At 42.4% G+C, this 24280-nt stretch overlaps 1 protein-coding gene across 1 annotated transcript in view; it reads left to right on the top strand.

The window, feature by feature from the left end:
* MYO16 (myosin XVI) overlaps window positions 1–24280 on the top strand; it is a 587020-nt gene that overhangs the window by 373400 nt on the left and 189340 nt on the right. Inside the window, exons 18-20 of the mRNA XM_032881053.1 lie at window positions 445–562; window positions 1363–1434; window positions 3826–3967. Coding sequence (XP_032736944.1) covers window positions 445–562; window positions 1363–1434; window positions 3826–3967 — 332 coding nt within the window. The remainder of the gene's footprint in view (window positions 1–444; window positions 563–1362; window positions 1435–3825; window positions 3968–24280) is intronic.

Below are 24280 nucleotides of genomic sequence, written 5' to 3'. Positions count from 1 at the left end.
AGAAGTCCTATAATCACACCATCAGTTTAGCTCAGATGGGACAGCACAGGGAGATGGACATCAGCTCCCGAGGCCTCTCGGGTCGCAGCCTCAGCGTGGGGCCCCGCACCAGCCCCAGGAAGATGCATGCGACCCATCAGGGCACAGTGATTCAGTCTCAGGACGAGATTTATCTAGAAACTGTCCGTTTATGTCAGAGAGTCACTTCCTCTCCCTCTTTTAAGGAGCAGAGACCTTGATTAGAGGAAATGTGCACTCATGTGATTTTGTTTTCCAGCTGGAGATGGGCCGTCCTCTGACCAGACACTCTAGATCTGAAAAGTCACAGCCCCACCAACAGGACCTGCATCAATTTTTTTAAAGCTATTAGGTTTTTAAAGGATTTGTCTTTTCATCTTTTGTCTAAGCAATTCTGCTTGTTTTCTGTCTTTGTAAAACGCGTAGGAGGTTGAGAATCTGTTTGTGATTCTCGCTGCAATATTACACATTGGAGACATTCGATTCACGGCTCTGACCGAGGCCAACTCTGCGTTTGTCTCTGACCTCCAGCTTCTGGAACAAGGTCAGTGGAACAGAGCTCCCATTAACCTCGCGGGTGTGCAGCTTTGCAGACCTGCCGGTAGATGGAGACAGAGTACAGAAAAGCCCTGGGGAAGGAGCCCTTTCTGCAGAGTAGAATTCAGAAGGGTAAAAAAATATATTAATAATAATAATAATAATAATGAAAGAGCTGTATCCACTTTGTTCTTCTCTCTTACAAATGGTTTGGGAGATGAATCGCAGTGCGTACGTGATGTTCTCGTGCTTCCCACACTGACCGAGTCGGTTCTTAGGCGCGTACTTGGGTTTATTTATGTTGTGCCGGATGCCCTTGGCCCACCCTGCCCCTCGTGTATTGGGGGGCTGTGCTATTAGCCCAACAGTTTAAACAATATAATTACTTCCTTTCAAAGGTCTTGCCAAGAGCCTCTCTCTCCCCCTTGAAGTTGCCTTGTTAGTCACTCCCAGATTTTTTCAAATTACCGTCAAGCCACAGATTGTCAACGAGCATGCCATCTTCACCTCCTATCCAAGCAGTTCAGCGGGGGGCTGGGAGGAACATCCACGGCTGTCTGCGAGGGCAAGGAGGGAAGCGACGTGCAGATTTCAGGCAGGAGCCCACGAGCTCGTTAGCGCTGTCCCTCCCAGAAGCGGTATCTCCAGTTCACTTTGGTAATTAGAGCACTCGTTCAGAGTCCTGTAATCTACGCAGTCCCTGATGGGTCTGTGCCATAAACTTGCAAGTAACAACCATAATGTGTAATGCCCTCGCCATCCAAAAATACATACTGACCTATGCTTTCCATGCTGCTTTACCTTTAGTGGCTGGATTGTTGCAAGTTTCAACCGATGAATTGCTGTCTGCTCTAACCACCGACATCCAGTATTTGAAAGGTAAGTGTTACTCTGCTCTGCTGTTGACCTTCGGGCAGTTTGTGGTCTTCTCCAAGATACAGAGACCAAACGCAACCTCCCTTTCCTCACCCCGTGGAACTGTTTCTGTGAGCTGAATGCCAAGCGAGAGAAGCATCATGAGCCCATCGGGTCACTTGCTGGGACTCTGTGTTGGAACCCTCGGAGGTCTTGAGAGAACGTGTTGATGAACTCGTCGCCTTCTCTTGCTCATCTGTCATTTGAGGCCAATCAGGTCTTCAGTCCAAGAGGATGTACTCGGTTAAGTAATTGGAACCATATGTGTGTGCCTGTACCCCCATCAGCGAGGCACGTCCTCTCTCCTCTAGGGTGTGATTCGGAAGAGGAGCTGCCATGTCTTGGTCATTCTTGAGAGGACAGACACTGTGCCAAATGTGAGAAATGCTGGAATTTTAACATTCTCACAGATCACTAGGAAGTGGGCATCACATTTTCTTTTTAACAGATGAGAAGATGAAGCCTCCAAGAGACTAACTTTGCCCATCAGGCCACTAGCAGGGGCGTGTTTGGAACTAGAATCTCGTGCTGTCCACCTCCCGCCATGACTCTCCACACGCCACGCACATCTGTCTCCCTGCTGTGGGCATGGAGAGTGCTTTTCCCACGCACGCCTCGGCGGAAACCGTCTCTTGATGAGATACTGACCTAAACCACTGCCCTACCAACCTCCCTCTTAGTGAAACTTCGAGACCTCAGCCTCTCTCTGATCTGTTTTCTTGAAATCACCACTGTCCAACCTGCTGCTTCTCTTCCCTACCTGCAGACGTGTAGGGACGTGGCTGGTCATTCCTGCCCCCAGCTCCAGAAGGTTCCCCTCCATGTTCCAGAACGTTAAGAGTCTCCCCATCATCCAGGCAGTTGTGCAAAAGTCATTTTGATGCCGCTGCCTCCTCCTCCTCCGCGCGTAGACCAGACACACGTCAGCTCTCCTCCCGGCTCTCTTTGAGTCTCACTGCCTTCTCTTCGTTTTGCTGCCACTGTCTTAAGGCATCCTTCCTTCCCTCCATCACGGAACGACCTCCTCTTGAATCTTTTATCTGGCCTCATCTCATGCTGTCTCCCTTCTCCACGGCTTCGGAAATAGTCTTTCTGAATCACAGTCTGCAAATGTGACTTTCATCTGTGGACCACAGCCTTTCAACGATGCTCCCACCTCTTTCCGAATAAACCTCACCTTTAGGGTGGCCCTGTATGCCCTTCACGTTCAGGCCAACCTCACTCTTATGCCTTATTCTGAACCATTTTCCCACCAGCCCTCGCATCTAATTATTTCTTTTCTTGAACTTCTCCGAAATCATCGTGTCTCATGACTTTTTAAAGAAAAACTTGAACTCACCATTAATATCTAGAATTTCCTATATGCCCATTTTTCTGCTTACACTGTCCTTCGTGTCCTTACTCACCCGCCATGCTGGCGACCCGACACCCTCAGTCATGGGGATTCTGGAGACCTTAATTCTATAATGTCATAAATGGCACATGGCTCATGTGTTCATGGTTACCTTGTCTGTTGATCTCCATGGCCTTGAACTTGTAGGTCTCTGAGTCTTCCTTATCTGCTGATTTTTTTTTTTTAATCTGCCTATCTCAGAAGGAGCTCTCCTGCACTGGCCGACGCTCACGCAACCGTTACTTCACACGGTCATTGTCAACTACTTAACCCCCTGCTTGGCCGCGTGGCCCAGGTTCCCCAGCTGGCCACGTGACACAGTATGAGTGCTAGACTCCTCCCTCCTCTCTGTCTCTAGCGACAGAACGATCACAGGCTCAGCTCCAAATCGTCCACACTTGTTTCCCCCCTCCCCTGGTTTCTTCTCTCGTCTTTTGTAAAAACCTTATCACTCAAAATTTTAGTCACCATCTCTTAGAGAAGGACATAAACATTTCTACCTGAAGGTCTCAACCTGTTCCAAACTCCACACTCCCGTTTGGGTTAGCTAGACCAGGTCTCTGAAAATATTTAAAATACAACTAATTTTCTAGGTGGGCAGGTTTCTGAGGGCCTTGGGGACAATTCATATTCAAACCAGTGAGCGGCTACGGGAAAGCTGGATAAGAGGGCACCCCCGCCCACAGCTGATTCCCTAACGGAGAAGAAATTACGCAGCTTGCCTCGAGATCCAAAGCTGGGCTCGGTGTCGGGAGCAAGTAGGACTCCAGCCTATGTGGCCGTCACTTTGGGAAACATTTTAAGGAACAACTGGCAGAGACCTCATTTCTCAGCCTTGTCGCATCCCTGTGACATCTTCTGGTGTAGGGGGGTGGGTAAGGGATAGAATGGCTGTGCGCGGTCTTGTCTGCTTCTACGTGACGGGAGCTGTGACCTCCCTTCTCTCCTTTCTGTGGCTGCAGGGGACACCATCATACGGCGACATACTGTGGAGATGGCTGAATTTTACCGGGATCTCTTGGCCAAGTCCCTGTTCGGTCGTCTGTTTAGCTTCTTGGTGAATACCATGAACAGTTGCCTCCACAGTCAAGATGAGCACAGCAGGTAGGACTGGGGGACACTGGTCGTCTGCGTTACTCCTGTGGGAGCCAACTTAAAGGGCTCCCCTCCTGCAATTACGCTGTCATGAAAACATCTCATTTTAACGAGTGATTTTACTGAACGGGTTTGATTGACTTTTTCGTAGGGATTTAACCCCCTTCCCCCATGCCCACACGCTGATGAATTAATCAAACCCTACCACGTGCATTCTCTCTGGACTGCAGGTATGTGTGGCTTCTGAGCGCCAAGGAATGTAAAAAATATATATAAATCTGGGAAGAAGACTGTTTAAGAACAGCCAAAGTATGTAATGTTCGTTGAGGAGTCCATGCCTGTCTTAGGACCAGCTGGGTGCTGTGTGTCTGGTTAGGATGTCTTCCTCTCTCCTTCCCTTACTTGTGGATTATTGGATGAAAGGCCTCCGTGCTCATCATTTACACTCATAGCCTTCATCACCTCAAAGCAGTAGCTTTTCAGGATTATTCGAACATCTAAAAATTACAGACCTCCATGGCATCTCGTCAATGGAAAACTGTGTGGGTATTCTTGTCACTGATGATGACCTTGAGTGGGTCGCTGAAAACAGAAGCGCATCCAGAAGTCTTCACACGTAGGCTAGTCTTTGAATGAAACCTTTTGAGAATTTCTTTGGTGTCCACATAGAGTTCCTCACTCAATTCTTAACACTCGCGGCCGTTGGAAGTTTCTTGGAAAACATTACAAGGAACATGTATTAACGGACAGTTCTTAAAGAAATGTGGACATCTCAAAAGACATCAAGGACCAAGGGATAGTGAAGGCCTCACTGGAATGTGCACATAGGAATTGCACAGCAGGTGCATGAGTCACAGTGCGGCCTAGGGTTTGGGATCTGGGTGTGGTATTATCGCTATTTTAGCAGCTTGCCTTAGCGTTTGGTCTGGTGAGGATTCTTGGATTTAGAACTGTTTATTGTCTGTGAATCTGTCATTTTCCTTTAAATATGAAGATAACGCGCAGAATGATATTAATAAGCTAAGTCTTGCAAATTAATCTTGTGTAAAATTATTGGCTGTGCTGCTGAAATTGACATTGAAAAAAATTAATGTTATAAATCCAGCTGCACATAGAAACTTCTAGAAAATTTCCATTTGACACATTTCTTTTTAAAGATTGATTGACTGATTTTAGAGACACAGAGAAAGACACACAGAGAGAGAGAGAGAGCAGGAGTAGGGGGAAGGGCCAGGGGGAGAGAGAGAATTTTAAGCAGACTCCATGCTGAACACAGGGCCCAGAGCTGGGTGTGCCTGATCTCATGAGCCCGAGATAATGACCTGAGTTGAAATCAAGAGTCAGATGCTCAACTGACTGAGTCACCCAGACACCCCTCCATTTGGCATTTAAATTTTGCAGAACCCTAAATTACATACATACATAATACATAGCCTCGATGTTTCACTACACACACAGAGAAAAATATACAAATACAATCCTTGGAAAGCATAGTATTTCCCTCTCAGTGGGAATATTGCCACTGTGTCAATATGTAAATTGATGGTGTTAGTGCTGTCTTTTTAAAAAAATTCTTTACCAAGCAAATGAATGAGGACAGAGATTAGCGGGAAATTAGTAATGTTTTAATGTATTAGAAGTTTAACTTAGAATACACACTATTCTTAGATGAGTCATAATTCCCATGTTTTTCTCTCTTTTCTCCCCGGGGTCACCCAAACCTAAATTTAAGTCTCAAAATACTTCAAAGAAAGGTTATGTTTGTAGTATTTCTAACTCATTGAAATTCATGGAAAGCTGAAGGATTTGTAGATTTACAGACCCATTTCTTAAGTCTGAGAGGTCTCGAAATTTGGATAAACTTAGGCTTTGGTTGTTTATGAATCCTCCATGTTTTTGAAATGAGTAATTGTGTCGAAACTGTCATGTAAAAAATGTGCATCCCCAGGGTTCAAGTTAGCGAGCACTCTGAATGTTGATGGGGAGTATTTTTCACACTAGATTTGTTTTTTTGTTTGTTTTTGGTAAATTTTGCAAGAGAGAATAACTGTAAATAAGATGTACTCTAACAAGTTATTAAAAGAAAACAAGTGAAATTGAATCAGATGAAATGTTTCTTCTTGGAAAGCTGGACTAATTTCCTGAATTACGGTGAAATAGGTACAATATCAATAATGTTATACATTTTGAAAGATGTTACTTTCTCTACCTAGATTCTAAATAGGGTCACTTCTAAGTTAAAATCCTGAGGTATAATGTGGGAGATGGTGACGAGTGGTTAATTATGATGGGCCAACGCATTTGCAATATTTGCTTGGCCAGAATCGAGCCAGTAAGATTGCCGCGCGGATGTCCCCAGCCTGTCGCCTGCTGTGGGCTTAATGCCCGTCCAGGCTGCACGCACTGGCCGCCACAGGCTGGGGACCAGCAAGGCTGGGACAGCTCTCATTCAGGGGACATGCTTTGTGGTCAGGACACTCCAGAAATCAAAACACACCAGAACTTTACTTATTAGGCTCAGTTGATAATGATTTGATCCAAGTAGGCAAAAAGGAATATTAATGAAAATAGCAACAGAACCAACCCATACAATGTGTTGTATCATGTGCACTACTATATATAATGTATTATATGTAACATATATTACTGTATCATATATAATAGCCCTATACATACTATACTATACTATACTATAATATATATACACGTTTTATATAATATATAGAATATCATGATACAGAGTATCATAATATATAACATAATAATGGATAATATATAACATGTAATATATACGTGTTATGTGTATTATAGACATATACAATAATATATAATATACAATATACTTATGCACATTAGAGTAATAGAAGTTATTAATTATATACACGTACGTCTATAATAATGTATATGTGATATATAGTATATATACCATATAATAACGTATATGATACATATAATAACTTGACGCCTTTATTTGTTTAAAACTTTAGTGTTCACACTAAAAAGTGCGTGCATATAAACTAGCTTCAGAAGAAATCCTGTTAACCAGCCAAGAACGACATAAGGTACCGTGGGAGCAATGGTAGCTCTGGGAGATTGTGGCACGCGGATGTCCTGCTTCTTTATTCCCCCTCCTGATGAATCTCCTTTTGAGAATCCCACATGAATCAGAGCTGTGGCTTGTGAACCACTTTCTGGGACATTTCTTTCTCTGAACTATGACTTCGGCCTCTGAAGTGAAGGGTACACAGGGTTAATTCGGAGTTCCGTGATGCCAGCTCGCTCCTCCTCCCAGCCCAGTCGTGACCTGGGGCACTCTGACTGTGGCCCAGGCCTTCGTGGCTCCTCCGGCATGTCTGTCCAGCACCGGCTCACGGGCTCGCTGCCGCTTCCAGTCCTCGCACATCCCTGTGCACGCCATGCGTTCATGGCATTATCCGTCCATGCATGTTCTCGTGTCTGACTCTTAAAAGTGGAGAAATAATTCAGTGGATTATGGCATGAGGAGCCAGGACACGGGTTCTGTGGGTTCTGGGAGGGAGACAGCAGAGCCGAGAGGTGCTCCCAAGTGGGGAAGGTGCTTCTGACCTCTGCAGTCATGCAGGCTGGCTAGCCCATGGGCCCTGTCAGCATTCGGGGGGTGGCGCCCCTGGCAGGAGAGCGCCCGGCCTCCCACCAGGGCCGCCTCCTACACACGCCAATGGGGAAGGACCTCCTGCCGGGGTGGGAGAGTTACAGCCCTCGGAGCTTCTCTCCCTGGAAGGAAACCCCAGGACCAGGGCAAGGATCTCCACTTAACAAGAAGGGAGCACTAATTTAAGAGTTCATTGGCTTGAGGGGCGCCTTGGAGGGCTCAATTGGTTGAGCAACTGCCTTCGGTTCAGGTCATGATCCAAGGATCAAGCCCCGCAACAGGATCCTTGCTCAGCTTCTCCCTCTGCTGCTCCCCCTGCTTGTGCTCTCTCCTCTCTCTCTGTGGAGTAAATAAATAAAATCTTAAAGAAAAAAAAAAAAAAGGGTTGATTGGCTTGAAAGAGCCAAGGCCTATCTGATGTGAGAAAGCAGGTACACCCTAGAACTCCTGTGCTATGTGGTTTGGGTCTTTTTTGTCCACTATTTTTGAAAGGATACAGATGAACCCACCTGTCTTAGGGTGTGGCAGTCTTCCCATTTGACCGTTCTCAAGATGTGGTCACTAGACATGCAGGAGACCCCGGTGGTCTGGGAGTCCTTGGCCTCAACTCCCCTCTACATTGTCACTGACACCCCATGACCAGTGTCAGCGTAGAGATCCCATGTTTGAACCACATGGAGGTCCATGTGTAGATTCTTGTAACCTCGCATGTAGGAAATTGGCAACTGTGAAGCCCACGGAGGACACTGCCTTGATTACATTCTTCCCTGCCCATCCAAAGCTGGGTGGGAGCTCCCTTCCCAGAGACACAGCCCTTCTTCTCCCCAAGGAGAAGTCTTCCATCAGATGCTTCATTAATCACAGTCAGACCAAATCCTCCTGCTTACTCTTCTCAGGAGGCCTTGAGATGGTTCCCAGTGTCCCTTTCCCCCAGGGAGTTAGCTTCCCTGATCAGGAAACTGCAGTACCCTACGGTTTCCGGATCCGCCTGCTTCCTGAGCCCGCTACCCCGTGAGAGCAGCTGTGATGTGCGAACGCTTGGGGACGGTCCCCTCCCATGCTTCCATCTATGCGTCTTCCTGTAGCTCTACGTAGGTTCCTTTCCTGGTCCACCCGCTGTGTTCCAGAACATCACCTCAAACATCCCCCCACCTGTGGGACATAGAAAGGAATCTGGATAAAGTTCCTCCATACCTCCTACCCCCATGAATTATTTTGCCTCATCATTGTAGAAAGCCTTCTCTGGTTCGTGATACGGGTTGGCTGTTTCTAATGGAACATTCCAAAAGGAAAGGCTTGCTCTTAAGTATCTCCTGTTCCTCTACTTAATAAAATTACAGACCTTTTGAAAAACTTAGTAGGGAGACACATTAAATTTATCTTTCATCTGCAAAGGCCACAGTATGGACAGTGTTATGTTCGCCCACTAGAAAGTATTTCTTTTATTCTGTCAACATAAGTAAAATTGTCCCCAGCCCCTGTGGTATTATTACTTATCTTGACGTAACAACCTTATTACAATGTGTGATTTGTGGTGTCGGGAAACCACAGGTCCTTCTCTTGCCTCACCTTGCCTTAAAGAGTGTCGTGTCAGGAGACTACATCACTGCCCCAGGAAGAACAATGGAAGGTCCCAAGATGCGTCTGCTCACAAGTCATATTCCTGAGAATCCTCTAAGTTCCCAAACACCAGCTGGAACTGAAATTAAAAGCGTCTCAAGGGGCGCCGGGGTGGCTCAGTGGGTTAAAGTCTCTGCCTTCGGCTCAGGTCATGATCCCAGGGTTCTGGGATCGAGCCCCGCATCGGGCTCTCTGCTCAGTGGGGAGCCTGCTTCCCCCTCTCTCTCTACCTGCCTCTCTGCCTACTTGTGATCTCTGTCTGTCAAATAAATAAATAAAATCTTTAAAAAAAATAAATAAAAGTGTCTCAAGACGAGAGTGCTCTCTCCTGCCGGCAGGACCAGGGTGGTAGTGGGCTGCCTTCTAGGAGGGGTGTGACGGTGCCTGGGAGATGGGGACAGGAGCCAGGAAGTGAGGGATGTCTTGCCTTTTTGAAAGCTGGAGGATGCTTATCCCTGACCCTCTCTGGCTCCTCACACATTCCCACGCTGGACCTCTCCTTCCGCAGAACTCGGGGTGAGGAAGGTGTTTGGGCTTTCATTCCCCACGTGTCACCCATGCTTGGGGCAGTCCCTTCGACACGGGCTCCACACACAGGGCCCTGCCCCCCACAGCTTCCCAGGTGTGATTCTGGGGCAGGATTTCTCTGGGTTGAAGGCAGAGAAGGATTCGAGGATGGGATAGTGCCTTGAGGACTTGCAGACACTTTCATTACTCACTTTCTATAATTTTTAAACAAGACACGGGCTCTAAACAGCACCTCACTTTTGTACAGGAATCATCCTTGTGATTCCGAAATGAGCTAAATGCCGGCGATTCTAGCTGAAGTCGAATGAATAATAAATACCTTGATTTAAAGAAAATGATAAAGTGATTTTTGCAGCTCCTAAAGGTGGACCTGCTTCACAATGCAACACTTGAGATTGAACGGGCGACGTTAAATTTACTGGGACTGCTTGTTCCTAACGTGGTTCTTTCACCAGAGTTTCGGCGCGGACTCGGCTGCTTGCCGACGTTCTTGAACAGCGGAGGGGGTGGGGACCTTTGGGACGGTTCCCCACATGTCTCGGATGCTGAAACCTGCCGTTGATTTCACTCGCTTCATCACGCCTTCTGAATCCTGGGGCCGACGGAGGAACAGGACCCCTGACGGTATTCCTTTCCACCGTTCGACACGCCCTGAGAAAAAAACAGATGGAGAGTGAAAGGTTGGCAGGTGGAGGGGAAGAGGCCGGGCCCTGTGGTGTGGATGGCACACTTTATTTATCTACGCACTCACTGATTTGTTCATGCCTTCATTTGTTCGTTCATTCATTCATTTGCGTCTGCTTGTTCTGAAATCCACACTTCTGGGCGGCACAATTTGGCATGCAAATGTATGCGGTAGATAAACAGAGCTTGGAGCATACATATGGAGATTTGGGGGGTTGTACTGAGCATTCAGCTTCTTAAATACGCTTATGCTGTATCGAGTTCTTACAATATTTTAGTTGAGCTAAACATAAACATTTAAAGACTTTATGATTAGTTACTTTCGGCTTCAGTGACTTATAGAAACTTTGGAAGAGCTCCCCCCACATGTCTTCAGACGCCAAACCAACGTTTGACTCATTTTCATCCTGAGTCCTTGAGTATCCAAGCTTGCTCCTCTGATTCCACCAGGAGCTTTGGTTGGAGTCCAGGGTCGTCTGAGGATAACGAGAGGACACCATGTTGTCCATGCAGGGCCTGACACAGCAGGAATGCTGCTTGGCCAAAATCCCCCAAGCCCCGGTGGGTGTGGCCGGATGGAAGGCTTCCTGGCTGATGGTGATTTGTCTGTGGAGATGGAGGGTTCTGGAGAGGTGCGGATAGACAATATGTTGGGAAGCTGGGATACGGTCCAGTCTCTTTGGTTGAATTTTGGTTCGGTGACCTTGTGTGTTCTGAAGAGTGCCAAATAGAGGAAATATGTTGTTCTTTAGAAATAGGAACGTCGCTGTTCATGTACGCTTCCAGACCTGAGAGGGGTTTTCTCTTTGCTCAGAGGCTTTGCAATAAGTGGGTGACCGTGCATTCACATCAATCGGTCTCCATCCTCTGTCCCTTTCTCTGCTGATACGTCCGAGACTCACTTGCAGAGAGCCCAACTAGTTGAGGGTGTCATGTGTGCTCCTTGATGGTTGTAAAAATGAGGTCCCCATGGCTTGACACCATATTTCCCAGGAAGTAGGGGTTCCTTGAGGAAAAACTCACATGGAGGACGCCAGCTCTCTGGACAGATGAGTGTGAGGTGGCTGGATGGGTTCTGGCTATGAGGAGGATTGCGTTGGTGAGCGGAGAGCTGGTGCTCTCAGCAGGGAAAGGGGTAGGCAAGGGGGACAGGTGGGAGAATGGGGTGAAATTGAGATGAAGGCTTTAGGCTTTAAAAATGAAAGCCATCTTATCTTTCACTGGAAGGTAAGGGCTCACCACCCTGGGAAAGGCCCAGAGTCTGTCCTTCCATCCATAGATTATGGAGAGAGAAAAGAAGGTTGTTGAGAAGGAATCAGTTGGAAAATTTCTCACACTATTAAATGTCCCCTTGCCACCGGGACATGTGTAGTGTGGGTTTGAATTACACACAGAGGTGTTGCACAGATACACCAGTGAGAGAAGAAGCTAGACTATTTTAGAGAGAAGTTGAAATTTTCTTTAGCATTATTTTCTCTTTTTCTTTTCCTTTTGAATTCACATATCAATTCGATGGTTTGGTTCCCAAAATCATCAGTAGTATATTTTCTGCTTCTCACCCTGCTTCTAAATTCACACATTTTGATAGTAAGGAAAAAGCATTTTGTAAGGCAGCACAGAACATGCTAGATGTCCGGAAAGATTTCCATCAGCACGGTCACCAAATGCCTGTGGCTTCCCAGCGGGCGGCGAAGGTCACTGCAGCGGATCCCGGTGTCGCTTGTGGGGGCGGCTTCCCCGAGTGTCACCGCTGACGACACACTCTCTGAAATGAGAAGAGAGGAGCAGGCCTAGTGGGGCATAAATTTGAGGTGCTGTCGTGATGCCTGGTGATCGCCGGTGAGTCCTTTCCGCTCCGGCCCAGGACGTGAGCGTCTCAACGAACATAGAAAATCTGCAGTAAGATCACAACAAGCAGGTTAACGTTCATCGTCAGAAACACCGAGCTCCTTCATTAGATGAGATGAGCTATTCTTTCTTAATTAGAGAGAACAAATATTTCCCGTAGGGAAAATATAATTATAGCTTTGGAGAGTTCTGCAGGCTGGTTTAAAAAAGAAACCCATGTCAGCATTTTGGATAATCTGTAGTGGGTCTGAAGACTGCCTCAGAGAGTGGCAGAGGAGGACCATCTCTACCTTCATGCTCTGAAATGAGAATCTGGTGGATTAATGGGGTGAACAGGATATACGGCTTACATTTATTGGGGGGATTCTCCTGAGTTTTATTCTGCTAAGGATTCAGTTCATGTACTATTAATTCTGAGTATTTTTTGGTGCATATGCACATGTTTGTTGGATTTCCAAGGATTTTAAGTAGAAAGTAATATTTTTCCCATTTATCTAGAATTTGTAGGCAAGTTTGCTGTGATTACCATTTATCTCTCTGATCCAATCAGGTAACACTTAATGTACTTAAGAAATGTTATGTGACTTTTTTGTAGGTCAGAGTCTCATTTGAGAATCCAGTGAATGGTGTAAACACATACACACACACACACACATACACGCACACACACCCAGAATCCCTCACGTAATTTCTGGTGATTGAAAGACCACACCCAGCAAAACAAAATCCATGTGCCTGGACTGGAGTAATTCCTTAATTTGTTGATTAAAGAAATGAAAAAATTCTGAATTAATACCTTCAGTGTGGTTCCCAGTCTACCAGGAGTTCTTGAGGGTTTTTAAGTCCAATTTTTTGGGGGTAATGATTTTGTAGAGATTTTTTTAAGTTAAAAATTATCTTTTAAAATTTTAGATGAAATGTATGATTTAAAAAAAAATACCCTGAGGTACCGTCTAATAGATGAGCAACAATTCTTAAAACACGAATATGATAGTAAGCTTGTGACTGTTCTGGAAGTTTAGACATCTTAGAATCGATGTTTCACCGTAACCGCATATTTGTCAAGAGTCTCTTGTCCTCCAGGGACAGGGAGTCAGAAAGTCGGTTTACAAGGAGCTAGGGGGCCTGAATGCAGCTGAGGGCAGAGTGTCTTTCTGCTGCCCTGCAGACCAGCCGTTTGCATTACAGTTCATGCCTGCAGTGTTTGACCGAATATCTACTTTCCCTACCATCCTATGACCAGTTCCAGATCCCATCTCTACGTCATTTGTTTGCTGCTGTGCGCGGGGTTTGTCATGACTTCTGCACCTCCTCCTTCTGATCCGCGTGAGGCATAAACCTAAATTCCAATCAGGGGTGTGTGTAATAATATCATTCTACCTTGTTCTTAAATTATTTAACCAGAGAACTTTTTTATTTCCTTTAAATGTCAGGTGCAACCTATGACTTTTTAAAAAGACTTTTAAAAGGCTATGGATGTAGCCATAATATTTATCAATGGTTCTTAGGGAAGTTAATTTGTTTTCTCTTTTGCAAGGAAACACAGTCAGTTTGGGGAGGGTGAGTCTTTGAGCTTAAAAGATAAAAGCTGGTAGAGTAGTCTTCTCCAGAGTGACAGCCATTGGGAGCACCCTGGGTGATGAGAATTGTGCATCCCAGGGACCTGAAAATCTCCAAAGGCTCCAGCAGGATCATGACCATGCCATGCTATCTACAGAAAGCTCTCCTCTGCTTTACCTGAGGGCTGGCCATCATTCCCTCCAATTGGAAGCTTACAGTGGGCTGTGCGTTCCTCCTTCCTGAGTCCTATGAGTAGGAAAGATTTTATTGAAAACAAGGGACAGATTTTTCAAAATATCTGCACCCCCCCCAAGTATGGAAGAGAACTTGTTCAATTATCACCTATCTCCAGATTTAAATGTTTTCTGCTCTTTGGGACTATCCATATCACTGACTAGAGGATCTGTAGTGATTCTCAACAGTGTGGGGTAGGACAGGGCTCAGTGACAATTGCAGAGCAAAGGAGTATGAAAAATAATTTAAATCTCTTTGCCAAACTACATACATCTTCCCCATAATGCTCAAGGAATCATAGGGAAAGTTTGAAATGCTCCTCTGTTGTTGTGGTGGTGGTGGTGGTGATGGTTGTGGTTTGGTTTGGTTTGGTGTTTTGTTTTGTTTGTTGTTGTTGTTTTAGGCTGAAATAAGTGAAGAAACAATCTACATGGTGACAGAAAAGTGGAATAAGAAGAAAATATCTGGAAAGTCAATGTTTTTTTACTGTTATTTTGACAAATTAGTAATTTCCCCAAGAAAACATCTGACCGAATGATCTATTGAAACTCACTTGAGAATCCTAAGTAAAATCTCATCCTCTCTCTCTTTTTCTCTATCTCATTTGTTATGTATTTTATAAATCCCTGTTAAAAGTTCCAAAAAGGTCATGGAGATTAGCTGTCCTCCTTTATGGACACGAAATGGGAACAAAGTGAAACTTGCTTCTGAAGTAAGGATTGAAAGTGTAAATGAATTGATTCAAAACCAAATGTTTACTTATTAGTTTCAATTTTTTCCCTTAACAATTTATTGAAATGATTATAAAGATTTAAAGCCTTTGATGGATATTACAAATCAAAAAAGATGTCTGCAAGAAAGATAACCTAAATTTCTAGACCATCAGTTGATCAGTAATTAAGAGTTGGTACAATGATATTTTGTGCATTACTTTATCAATTATAATGTAAATACTTAATTCTTAAAAATGAACTTACATTATTAATTCCCAAATGTCTCACAGAAATACTCAAACACCTGCTGTGCATTTGTGGGAAAGTGAAAATAGACTTACCCTGTTTTTGTTTTTTTTCCCCCACTTAACATATGATATCTTTCTTCATTAATGGTCTTTTATTGGAGATGGCAGATGTACTAATCAAGAAAAGTACAGGGGGTATGGCCAAGTCCCTCACTTACCTACTATCTAGAATTAACACTGCTAACATTTGCCACTTCTGTTTCAGATTTTTATTAACATGAAAGAGGAAATTGCAGCTAAAAGCTGAAGTTCCTTATGTTTACCAACACAGATCTGTACCTCCCCTTCCGCCCCAGAGACGACAATGTCATCCAGTTTGTGTAAATTTCCCACAATTTGTTTTTTTATTTGTTTAGATGTTGGTTTTTTTATTACAAATCTATAACACCGTGAGCCATTAAGAATTGAAGAAGTGCCATCATACAGTGCATTTATGCTGCAGTCCCCTTTTTAAATCCACACGGCTTGTGAGAGTTATCTGTATTGATACATAAAGAGCTAATTCAGTCTTTTTAAGGGCTGCATTAATTCCCTTCCATGAAAAAACCTCAATCTTCTCATCTCCTTCTCTTCCGAGGGACACTGAAGTATCTTTTCATTTTTTTCTCTCAGTGATACAGTATCCTTGTGCACATCTCCTGAGATTCATGTTTAATACGTTCCTCCCGGTACATATTTAGTGGCAGGATTGCGGGAGACCATTAATTTGCATTTCCCTGATGACACATGAGGCTGACCGTGGCAGGTTCTGCACCGTCCCCTGGTGATGTACCCGGAGAGATATGCAGTGGGATTGGTTCAGGGACGCTCAGTTGTCTGACTCTAGGGCCCTATCAATGATGTCCTTCTCCTAATTCAAAGTCATCTTACATTTTTTTTCCTAAAACCCTTCTATTTCAATACATCAGGAACTTGTTTATAAAAAGCACTAATATAATGTTATATTTTTAGTCAAATATTCCATGGTTCCTACTCCCAGTTATCCCCAATTAGTTAGAAATGTTTTTTCACCCCTCCTGATTTTTAATCTATTTCACTGAAACTGTATCAATAATATATTGTTTTAATAAGTAAGTTCTCATAATAACTTTTATTTTCTTATGTGGTTTGGTTATCACTGGATCTTTATTTTTGCATATGAATTTTATAATCACTTTGACTCAGTCCCTAAAAAAGTTCTTTGGGGATTTTGACTAGAAATACATGTGTAGATTAACATGAGGAGAATTGGTTTCTTTAGATTATTAATTCTTTCCTTCCATAAATATGATCTATATTTTTATTCATGTTTTTTCCTTAAATAGTGTTTGTATTTTTTATCAATTTCCTGAACATCTTTATTTGATTTTTTAATGTACTTTTTACTTTTTGTTGTTATTTTTCTATTACATTTTAATTTGTTTATTGGGACTCTCAATCTTGCATTTCATATGTTGATCTTCTATCTAGAAACCCTGCTGACTTTTCTTATTAGTTCTAATAATTTTCCTGTGGAATATCTTACTATTTTATAAAGTAAATGATCATAATTACTTTTTTCTTCCTCCTGTCTCTCATGTCTCTTATTTCTTCTTCCTCTTTTATTGCTTTGTCAAGCACCGCCATACAATGTTGATAATTTGTGATGATAGTGGATATTCTTCTCTTATTTCCAAATTAATGTAATATCTCTAAATATTTGCCATCAGGTAATCTGCTTACTTCGGGTTCCAGGAGATAATCTTTCCTGATTGTTTTCAATCAAGGATGCTAAGTTTTATATGTTTTTTCCTCTATAGATTAAGATTACTATTACTCTCTCCTATTTTTTGCTTATGCAGCAATTAAAGTGATGTGTATTTTTTATGTTGAATAATTCATTTATAATGTGAACTCTGTTTGGTCATGATGTCTTAGAATCAACTTTCTAGTCTTTATTAAGATTGTTTAGATTTACTTTCATTAGTAAGAAGAGATTCTATTTTTTTTCCTTCTTATACAGTCCTTTGCTGTCAGGTTTATGTGAAAGAGTAAATTGGGTAGCTTCCTCTGATTCCTCCCCTCTACAGTGGTTTGTGCTAAATGAGGATGATAGGCGCCTTCAATGTCTGGGGCAAGTCTTTCTAAAATATTTTAGGGAGATGGAGGATGGATTGCTTTTTGAATGCCAATTATTTTAAAGTTTTTAGGTCTAATTGGATTGTTTTGTTTCTTTTTTGAGTCATTTATCTTTTCTAGAAAATTGTCCATTTTAATATTTTAAATGTATTCACCAACTAAATCATAACTTTGTTTTATAATCCTTCAGTCTCTCCTGTAGCTGTAGTTTGACAATACTGACATTCCTCATATTGATGTCTTTGCCCCAGTATCACTGATGAATCGTGTTTGAAGCTTGCCTGTAAGAATTATTTATCTTAAAAAATCAATTTCTTTTCATTTCTCAAGTTAATGTTACTTCTTTTACTAGGTCCTGAAGTCTCTTTATATCCCTATTTCAACTTTCTTAGAATTTTGCTCTTTTTTTTTCCCTGACTTCCTGAGTGGAATGCATGTCTCTTATCTCTCGATGATTTTACTGACCCTGAGTCTATAAAGATCCCCCAAGGACCTAGTACCTTCCAGACGCTTACCATGTAATGCTCGCTTTGTTGTTTATTTCTAAATATTTTGTCTTTATGCTGTTTCACAGAAAAAATAACAAACAGTTTGTCAGAAAAATAAATTTGACACACCATGTTTTTCCCTCCCTCATCCTAACTGGGAAGTTTTTTTTTTTTTCCCCATTAAATAATGAGATTTCTTTGATTCTTATGAATATAGTATGAGTGACTTCTATTTCTGTATAGACTTATTTAAATCATGGTGCTATTGCCATGACAACCGAAACTACACAATTTTGCAAAATATCTGAGACAAACCTGCTTTCTAAATAATTCTCCTTCTGCTCCATTTCCTTACCAAAACACCCATACGTATAATGATTTCCTGAAGAGCTACGAACCTTTTCTCTGTAATTGTACACTTGTTTTTCATTATTTTTTGAGATTTTTTTTAATAGAAGGATCAAGAGGAATGAAAAATATTCGAGTTTTACCAAAGCATCATGTATATTACAATGCTAGGAAAATAATTATAAATTACCACATAATAAATACAAAATAGTGGTTAAAATTTTACCACCCTTGTTATAAAAATTACCATATACTACAGACATAATAATGGTTGAATTTAAATATTAATCATGATAATGTGATAAATTGTTTCAAGAACAGCACCCCTTATTGAACCAGTAAATAACTATGTACTTTTCCCTTAAGTACATGTTTTCAGGAGATGGAAAAAAAAAAGAGATTTGTCATAACTACAAGAATATGACATGTTTAGTATCAAACAGGATTTTCCTTTTTGATAATGACTGTCGTATGATTTGCAAATATTATTGGAGACCCAAATAGATTCCCCAAAATGTGTAAGGAATTCAGTGATTTATAAGGGTAATGAAAAAACGTTCCAGCATTCTACTTCTCGAGCTCTTTCTTGAGCCCGGATTGCAGAGGCTAAAGCTTGTATATTTTATACAAAGGATAAAATTCATTGCATCACTAGCCATGCCTGCTCCCTTGTTTCAATTCTAACTGGGGAGATGCACTTGGCCTCTTTTCAACCCTCTGATAACCTGTCCTGCTGAATAGAGTTAACCAAATCTGTATTTATTATGTTCTTCCTCGCCTGCCGTCAGAGCATCGTGGCAGGTCTGCCAGAATGAATAGTGCTGCAGTGTTCGGAAGCGAGAGCAGAATGTCCCATTCTGGCTCCCAGCGACCCAGCCTCTCCCTGCGGGAAACACCAGGGAGGAAATGTCAGCACCACCATGTAAATATCGTTGGCCTTTTCCTGTAATAATTTTCGAGGATGTGCATTTTGCCATTTTTAGTTTTTTTCAGCTCCGTGCTTTTAACTTTTCTCACTTCACACACCATCTTATTAAAAATACACTTCCAAGCTCGGCTTCTGCGTGAATGTGATACGTGATAAAGGTGCAATTATTAAAAAAAAAAAAAAAAAGGACACGATTATTGAGGTAATCACTTATGGGCTATTACCTATAAACGAGCTGGGCTTTAAGCTGAGGATTGTTGAAGTGCATAGTGACATTAGCCACGAGGTAGGTAGGGTGGTCTCCCTGTGTTAGATAAAGAAACTGGAATTCAGAAAGGTTTAGTAAGTGTCCTTGGTCACACAGCTGGGAAATGATGGACTTGATGTACGAACTCCAGTATGTCAGGATCAAAACCTGAGTTTTTTCCAAAAGGTCTCCTACATTGAAGACTGTCAGAAGAGTGATAAGAAAGTACAATTTTAAAACTTAATTTTTAAATTAACCTTTTGAAATACAGATGATTTCTTTATTTCTAATAAAATTATGGAAGTTTAAAATAGCCATGTACGGACGTGTTCCCAAGAGCCAGACTGTTCACTCCCTTTTTTGTATCTGGGCTTCTAGAATCCCGCACAATGCTTTGCAAAAGGGGGTGTTGTGTATATATTCACTGAAAAGGGAATGAACTAGTAAATGAATTTGTTAGAAGTCACTCTTGAGAGAAGAGGCTTTGGTAGATAGCAAAAATGGCCCCACTTCTTTATTCTTCTCTGTGTCCCTGACTTTCAACACTTCTCTTATCCAGGGTCAAGTCCATTTCCCCTCCCTTTGAATTTGAGCTCTGCTTGTGACTTGCTCTAGCCCAGAGAACACAGTAAAAATGACAGTACACCTATTCTGAGCCCTGATGCGAGTCTATGTTCTCAGATCCTGGTCCCCACCATGTGCCTGAGTCTGGGCTCGCGTGCGATGTGGGATGCTCTGTCACCCAGCCAGGGGCTGGCCAAACCCCGGCCCTTGGGGGAGTTCATCCCACATCTGATGGAAGGCCTCAGCGACCAGAATAAGTACTTGCTGGTTTTAGTCACTGAGTTTTGGGGCAGTTGGTTATCCAGCAACATCTGCTTGCTACAAATCACTGTCCCATTAATTCAGTTGTTGGGGGTCCTCCTTTGAACCACAGACTTCAAGGACCCACATTGGAGGGCAGTTGTTGAAAAGGCCACTTTCCATCTCAGGGGTGACTGTAGAAATGCTGAGATGCCCCCCACTTCCCAGGGTTCCCAAACCCTCGATCTCCTCACCTTCTTGGTCCCCAAATCCCTAACCTTTGGGTAAGGAAGACTTCGTTTCTCAGAACTTCCTATTGCATTTCAAAAACATCCCGAAGTGCTCTTAGCAACCCTAAGTAGCCAGAACCTCATAAGAAGGAAGGTAGGAGTGCCAAAATGTCACTAGGAAGGGAGAAAAGGACTATGAGAGAAGAATGTGAGGCTGTTGCCCACATGTGTTAAATCAGCACGTGGGCCCCATTGAGCCCACCATGTTGTGGGTCTGTTACATCTCTGTCCAACTGGGGGGAAAGGAAAAGCATGGTAAGGAGAAAACAGAACAACACTTTGTCCTGTGGCCTCTAGCTAGTGGGTTGAAATGCTATGTTGATTATAGTAATTTTATTGTCTGGGTTTTAACTTTTTAAAAAGTGTAATAGGTATTATTTCTTCTTTGAAGGTTTGGTAGAAGGTTTGTTTTTTGGGAGGGTTTTTTTTTTAATCATTTTTTTAAATTTATTTTCAGCATAACAGTATTCATTGTTTTTGTACCACACCCAGTGCTCCATGCAATCCGTGCCCTCTCTAATACCCACCACCTGGTTCCCCCAAACTCCCACCCCCCTACCTCTTCAAACCCTTCAGATTGTTTTTCAGAGTCCATAGTCTCTCATTGTTCACCTCCCATTCCAATTTCCCCCAACTCCCTTCCCCTAACTCCCCATGTCCTCCATGCTATCTGTTGGGAGGTTTTTGATCACTGCTTCAATCTCCTTACTAGATATTGGTCTACTCAGGTTGTCAATTTCTTCCTGATTCAGTTTTGGAAGTTTGTAATTTCCAGGAATGCATCCATTTCATCTAGGTTGCTTAACTTATTGGCATAAAACTGTTGATAATAATTTCTGATGATTGTTTCTATTTCCTTGGTGTTAGTTGTGATCTCTCCCTTTCATTCATAATTTTATTAATTTGGGTCCTCTCTCTTTTCTTTTGGATTAGTTTGGCCAATGGTTTATCAATCTTATTGATTCTTTAAAAAAACCAGCTTCTAGTTTCATTGATGCATTCTACTGTATCTCTAGTTTCTATCTCATTGATTGCTGTTCTAATCTTGATTATTTCCCTTCTTGTGTGTTGGGTTGGCTTAATTTGTTGTTGATTCTCCAGTTCTTTAAGGTGTAAAGACAGCTGGTATATTCTGGATTTTTAAATTTTTTTGAGGGAGGCTTGGATGGCTACGTATTTCCCCTTAGGACCGTCTTTGCTGTATCTATAGGTTTTGGACTAAAGTGTCTTCATTCTCATTGGTTTCTATGAATTGTTTAACTTCGTTGTTCTCCTGGTTGATCCAAGCATTCTTAAGCAAGGTGGTCTTTAGCTTCCAGGTGTTTGAGTTCCTTCCAAACTTTTCCTTGTGGCTGAGCTCCAGTTTCAAAGCATTGTGGTCTGAGAATACACAGGGAATAATCTCAATCTTTTGGTGTTGGTTGAGCCCTGATTTGTGACCCAGTATGTGGTCTATTCTGGAGAAGGTTCCATGTGCACTCAAGAAGAATGAGTATTCTGTTGTTTTAGAGTGGAATGTTCTGTATATATCTATGAGGTCCAGCTGGTCCAATGTGTCATTCAATGCTCTTGTTTCTTTATTGATTTTCTGTTTGGATGATCTGTCTATTACTGAGAGTGGTGTTTTAAGATCCCCTACTATTAATGTATCCATCTCAGTATGACTCTTTATCTTTATTAACAGTTTTCTTATGTAATGGGCTGCTCACATACTGGGGGCATAAATATTTACAATTGTTAGATATTCTTGGTGGATAGACCCTTTAAGAATGATGTAGTATCTCTGAGTACAGTCTTTAGTTTAAAATCTAATTTATCTGATATGAGAATTGCTATCCCAGCCTTCTTCTGAGGCCCACTGGCATGAAAGATGCTTCTCCATCCCTTCAATAAATGGTGCTGGGAAAATTGGACAGCTATGTGCAGAAGAATGAAATTCGACCATTCTTTTACACCATATACAAAGATAACCTCGAAATGGATAAAAGATCTCCACATGAGGCAGGAATCCATCAGAATCCTAGAGGAGAACATAGGCAGTTACCTCTTCGATATCAGCCACAGCAACTTCTTTCAAGGTATGTCTCCAAAGGCAAGGGAAACAAAAATGAAAATCAACTTTTGGGACTTCATCAAGATCAAAAGCTTCTGCACAGCAAAGGAAACAGTTAACAAAACAAAGAGGCAACCCACGCAATGGGAGAAGATATTCACAAATGACAGTACAGACAAAAGGCTGATATCCAAGATCTATCAAGGACTCCTCAAACTCAACACACACAAAACAGATAACCATGTCAAAAAATGGACAAAAGACATGAACAGACACTTCTCCAATGAAGACATACAAATTGCTAACAGACACATGAAAAAATGTTCATCATTACTAGCCATCAGGGAGATTCAAATCAAAACCACATTGAGATACCACCTTACACCAATCAGAATTGCCAAAATTAGCAAGACAGGAAACAATGTGTGTTGGAGAGGATGTGGAGAAAAGGGAACCTTTCTGTTGGTGGGAATGCAAGTTGATGCAGCCACTTTGGCGAACAGTGTGGATATTCCTTAAAAAATTAAAAATAGAGCTTCCCTATGACCCTGCAATTGCACTACTGGGTATTTACCCAAAGATACAGATGTAGTGAAAAGAAGGGCCATCTGTACCCCAATGTTTAGCAGCAATGGCCAAACCGTGGAAAGAACCAAGATGCCCTTCAATGGACGAATGGATAAAGAAGATGTGGTCCATATATACAATGGAGTATTATGCCTCCATCAAAAAAGATGAATACCCAACTTTTGTATCAGCATGGATGGGACTGGAGGAGATTATGCTGAGTGAAATAAATCGAGCAGAGAGAATCAATTATCATATGGTTTTGCTTATTTGTGGAGCATAAGAAATAACATGGAGGATATGGGGAAATGGAGAAGAGAAGGGAGTTGGGGGAAATTGGAAGGGTAGATGAACCATGAGAGACTGTTGACTCTGAAAAACAATCTGAGGGTTTTGGAGGGGCGGGGCGGGTGGGAGGTTGGGTGAGGGGGTGGTGGGTGTTATGGAGGGCACGTATTGCATGGAGCACTGGGTATGGTGCATAAACAATGAATTCTGGAACACTGAAAAGAAATTTAAAAAATAAAGAATTATTTTTTTAAAAGTGCAACAGGAAGCAGGAGATCTGGATTCCTATTCTGAGCCTGACATTTAACACTGAAGAAATATTTAGTGAAAACTGTCATGACTTGTGAAACTGAATTTTATCAGTCCCTAAAATTGTAATGACTCTATTTCATGTGCCAGCAAATGGAGGTTTGGCCCCCATGAGTCTCTGGCTTGTTTCTGGTTTTAGGACCTAGGAGTCTCTGATTCCCAGTCAGGGTAAGTGGGGAAACAACAGTGATACCCAAATATTTGGTAGCTATTAGAGTGTATTTTGCTAGACAGATTGGATCTGTTGGTAAGTTGTGGACCCCAGGACACGGTTTTCTGGTCAGGGTGGCTAATGTCGAAATGATTTTATGTTACATGCTTTTTTTTTTTTGGTCTTTTGGTTGTTTGTTTGTTCATTTATTTTTTTTTAATTTTTTTCAGTGTTCCGAGATTCATTGTTTATGTACCACACCCCATGCTCCATGCAATACCTGCCCTCCATAATACCCACCACCAGGCTCATCCAACTCTCCTCCCCTCCCCTCCAAAACCCTCCAGTTTGTTTCTCAGAGTCCACAGTCTCTCATACTTTGTCTCCCCCTCCGATTTCCCCCCAATTCACTTTTCCTTTCCTTCTAATGCCCTCCATGCTATTCCTAATGCCCCACAAATAAGTGAAACCATATGATACTTGACTCTCTCTGCTTGACTTATTTCACTCAGCATAATCTCCTTCAGTCCTGTCCATGTTGATACAAAAGTTGGGTATCATCCTTTCTGATGGCTGCGTAAGATTCCATTGTATATATGGACCACATGTTATTTGATTTTTGTTTT

Source organism: Lontra canadensis, unplaced genomic scaffold (genome assembly GCF_010015895.1).
Source record: "Lontra canadensis isolate GAN:19392208 unplaced genomic scaffold, GSC_riverotter_1.0 scaffold73, whole genome shotgun sequence".
Taxonomy (NCBI): Eukaryota; Metazoa; Chordata; class Mammalia; order Carnivora; family Mustelidae; genus Lontra; species Lontra canadensis.
Note: the sequence above shows the minus strand (reverse complement) of the source record. Positions and strands in the feature narration are given on the sequence as shown.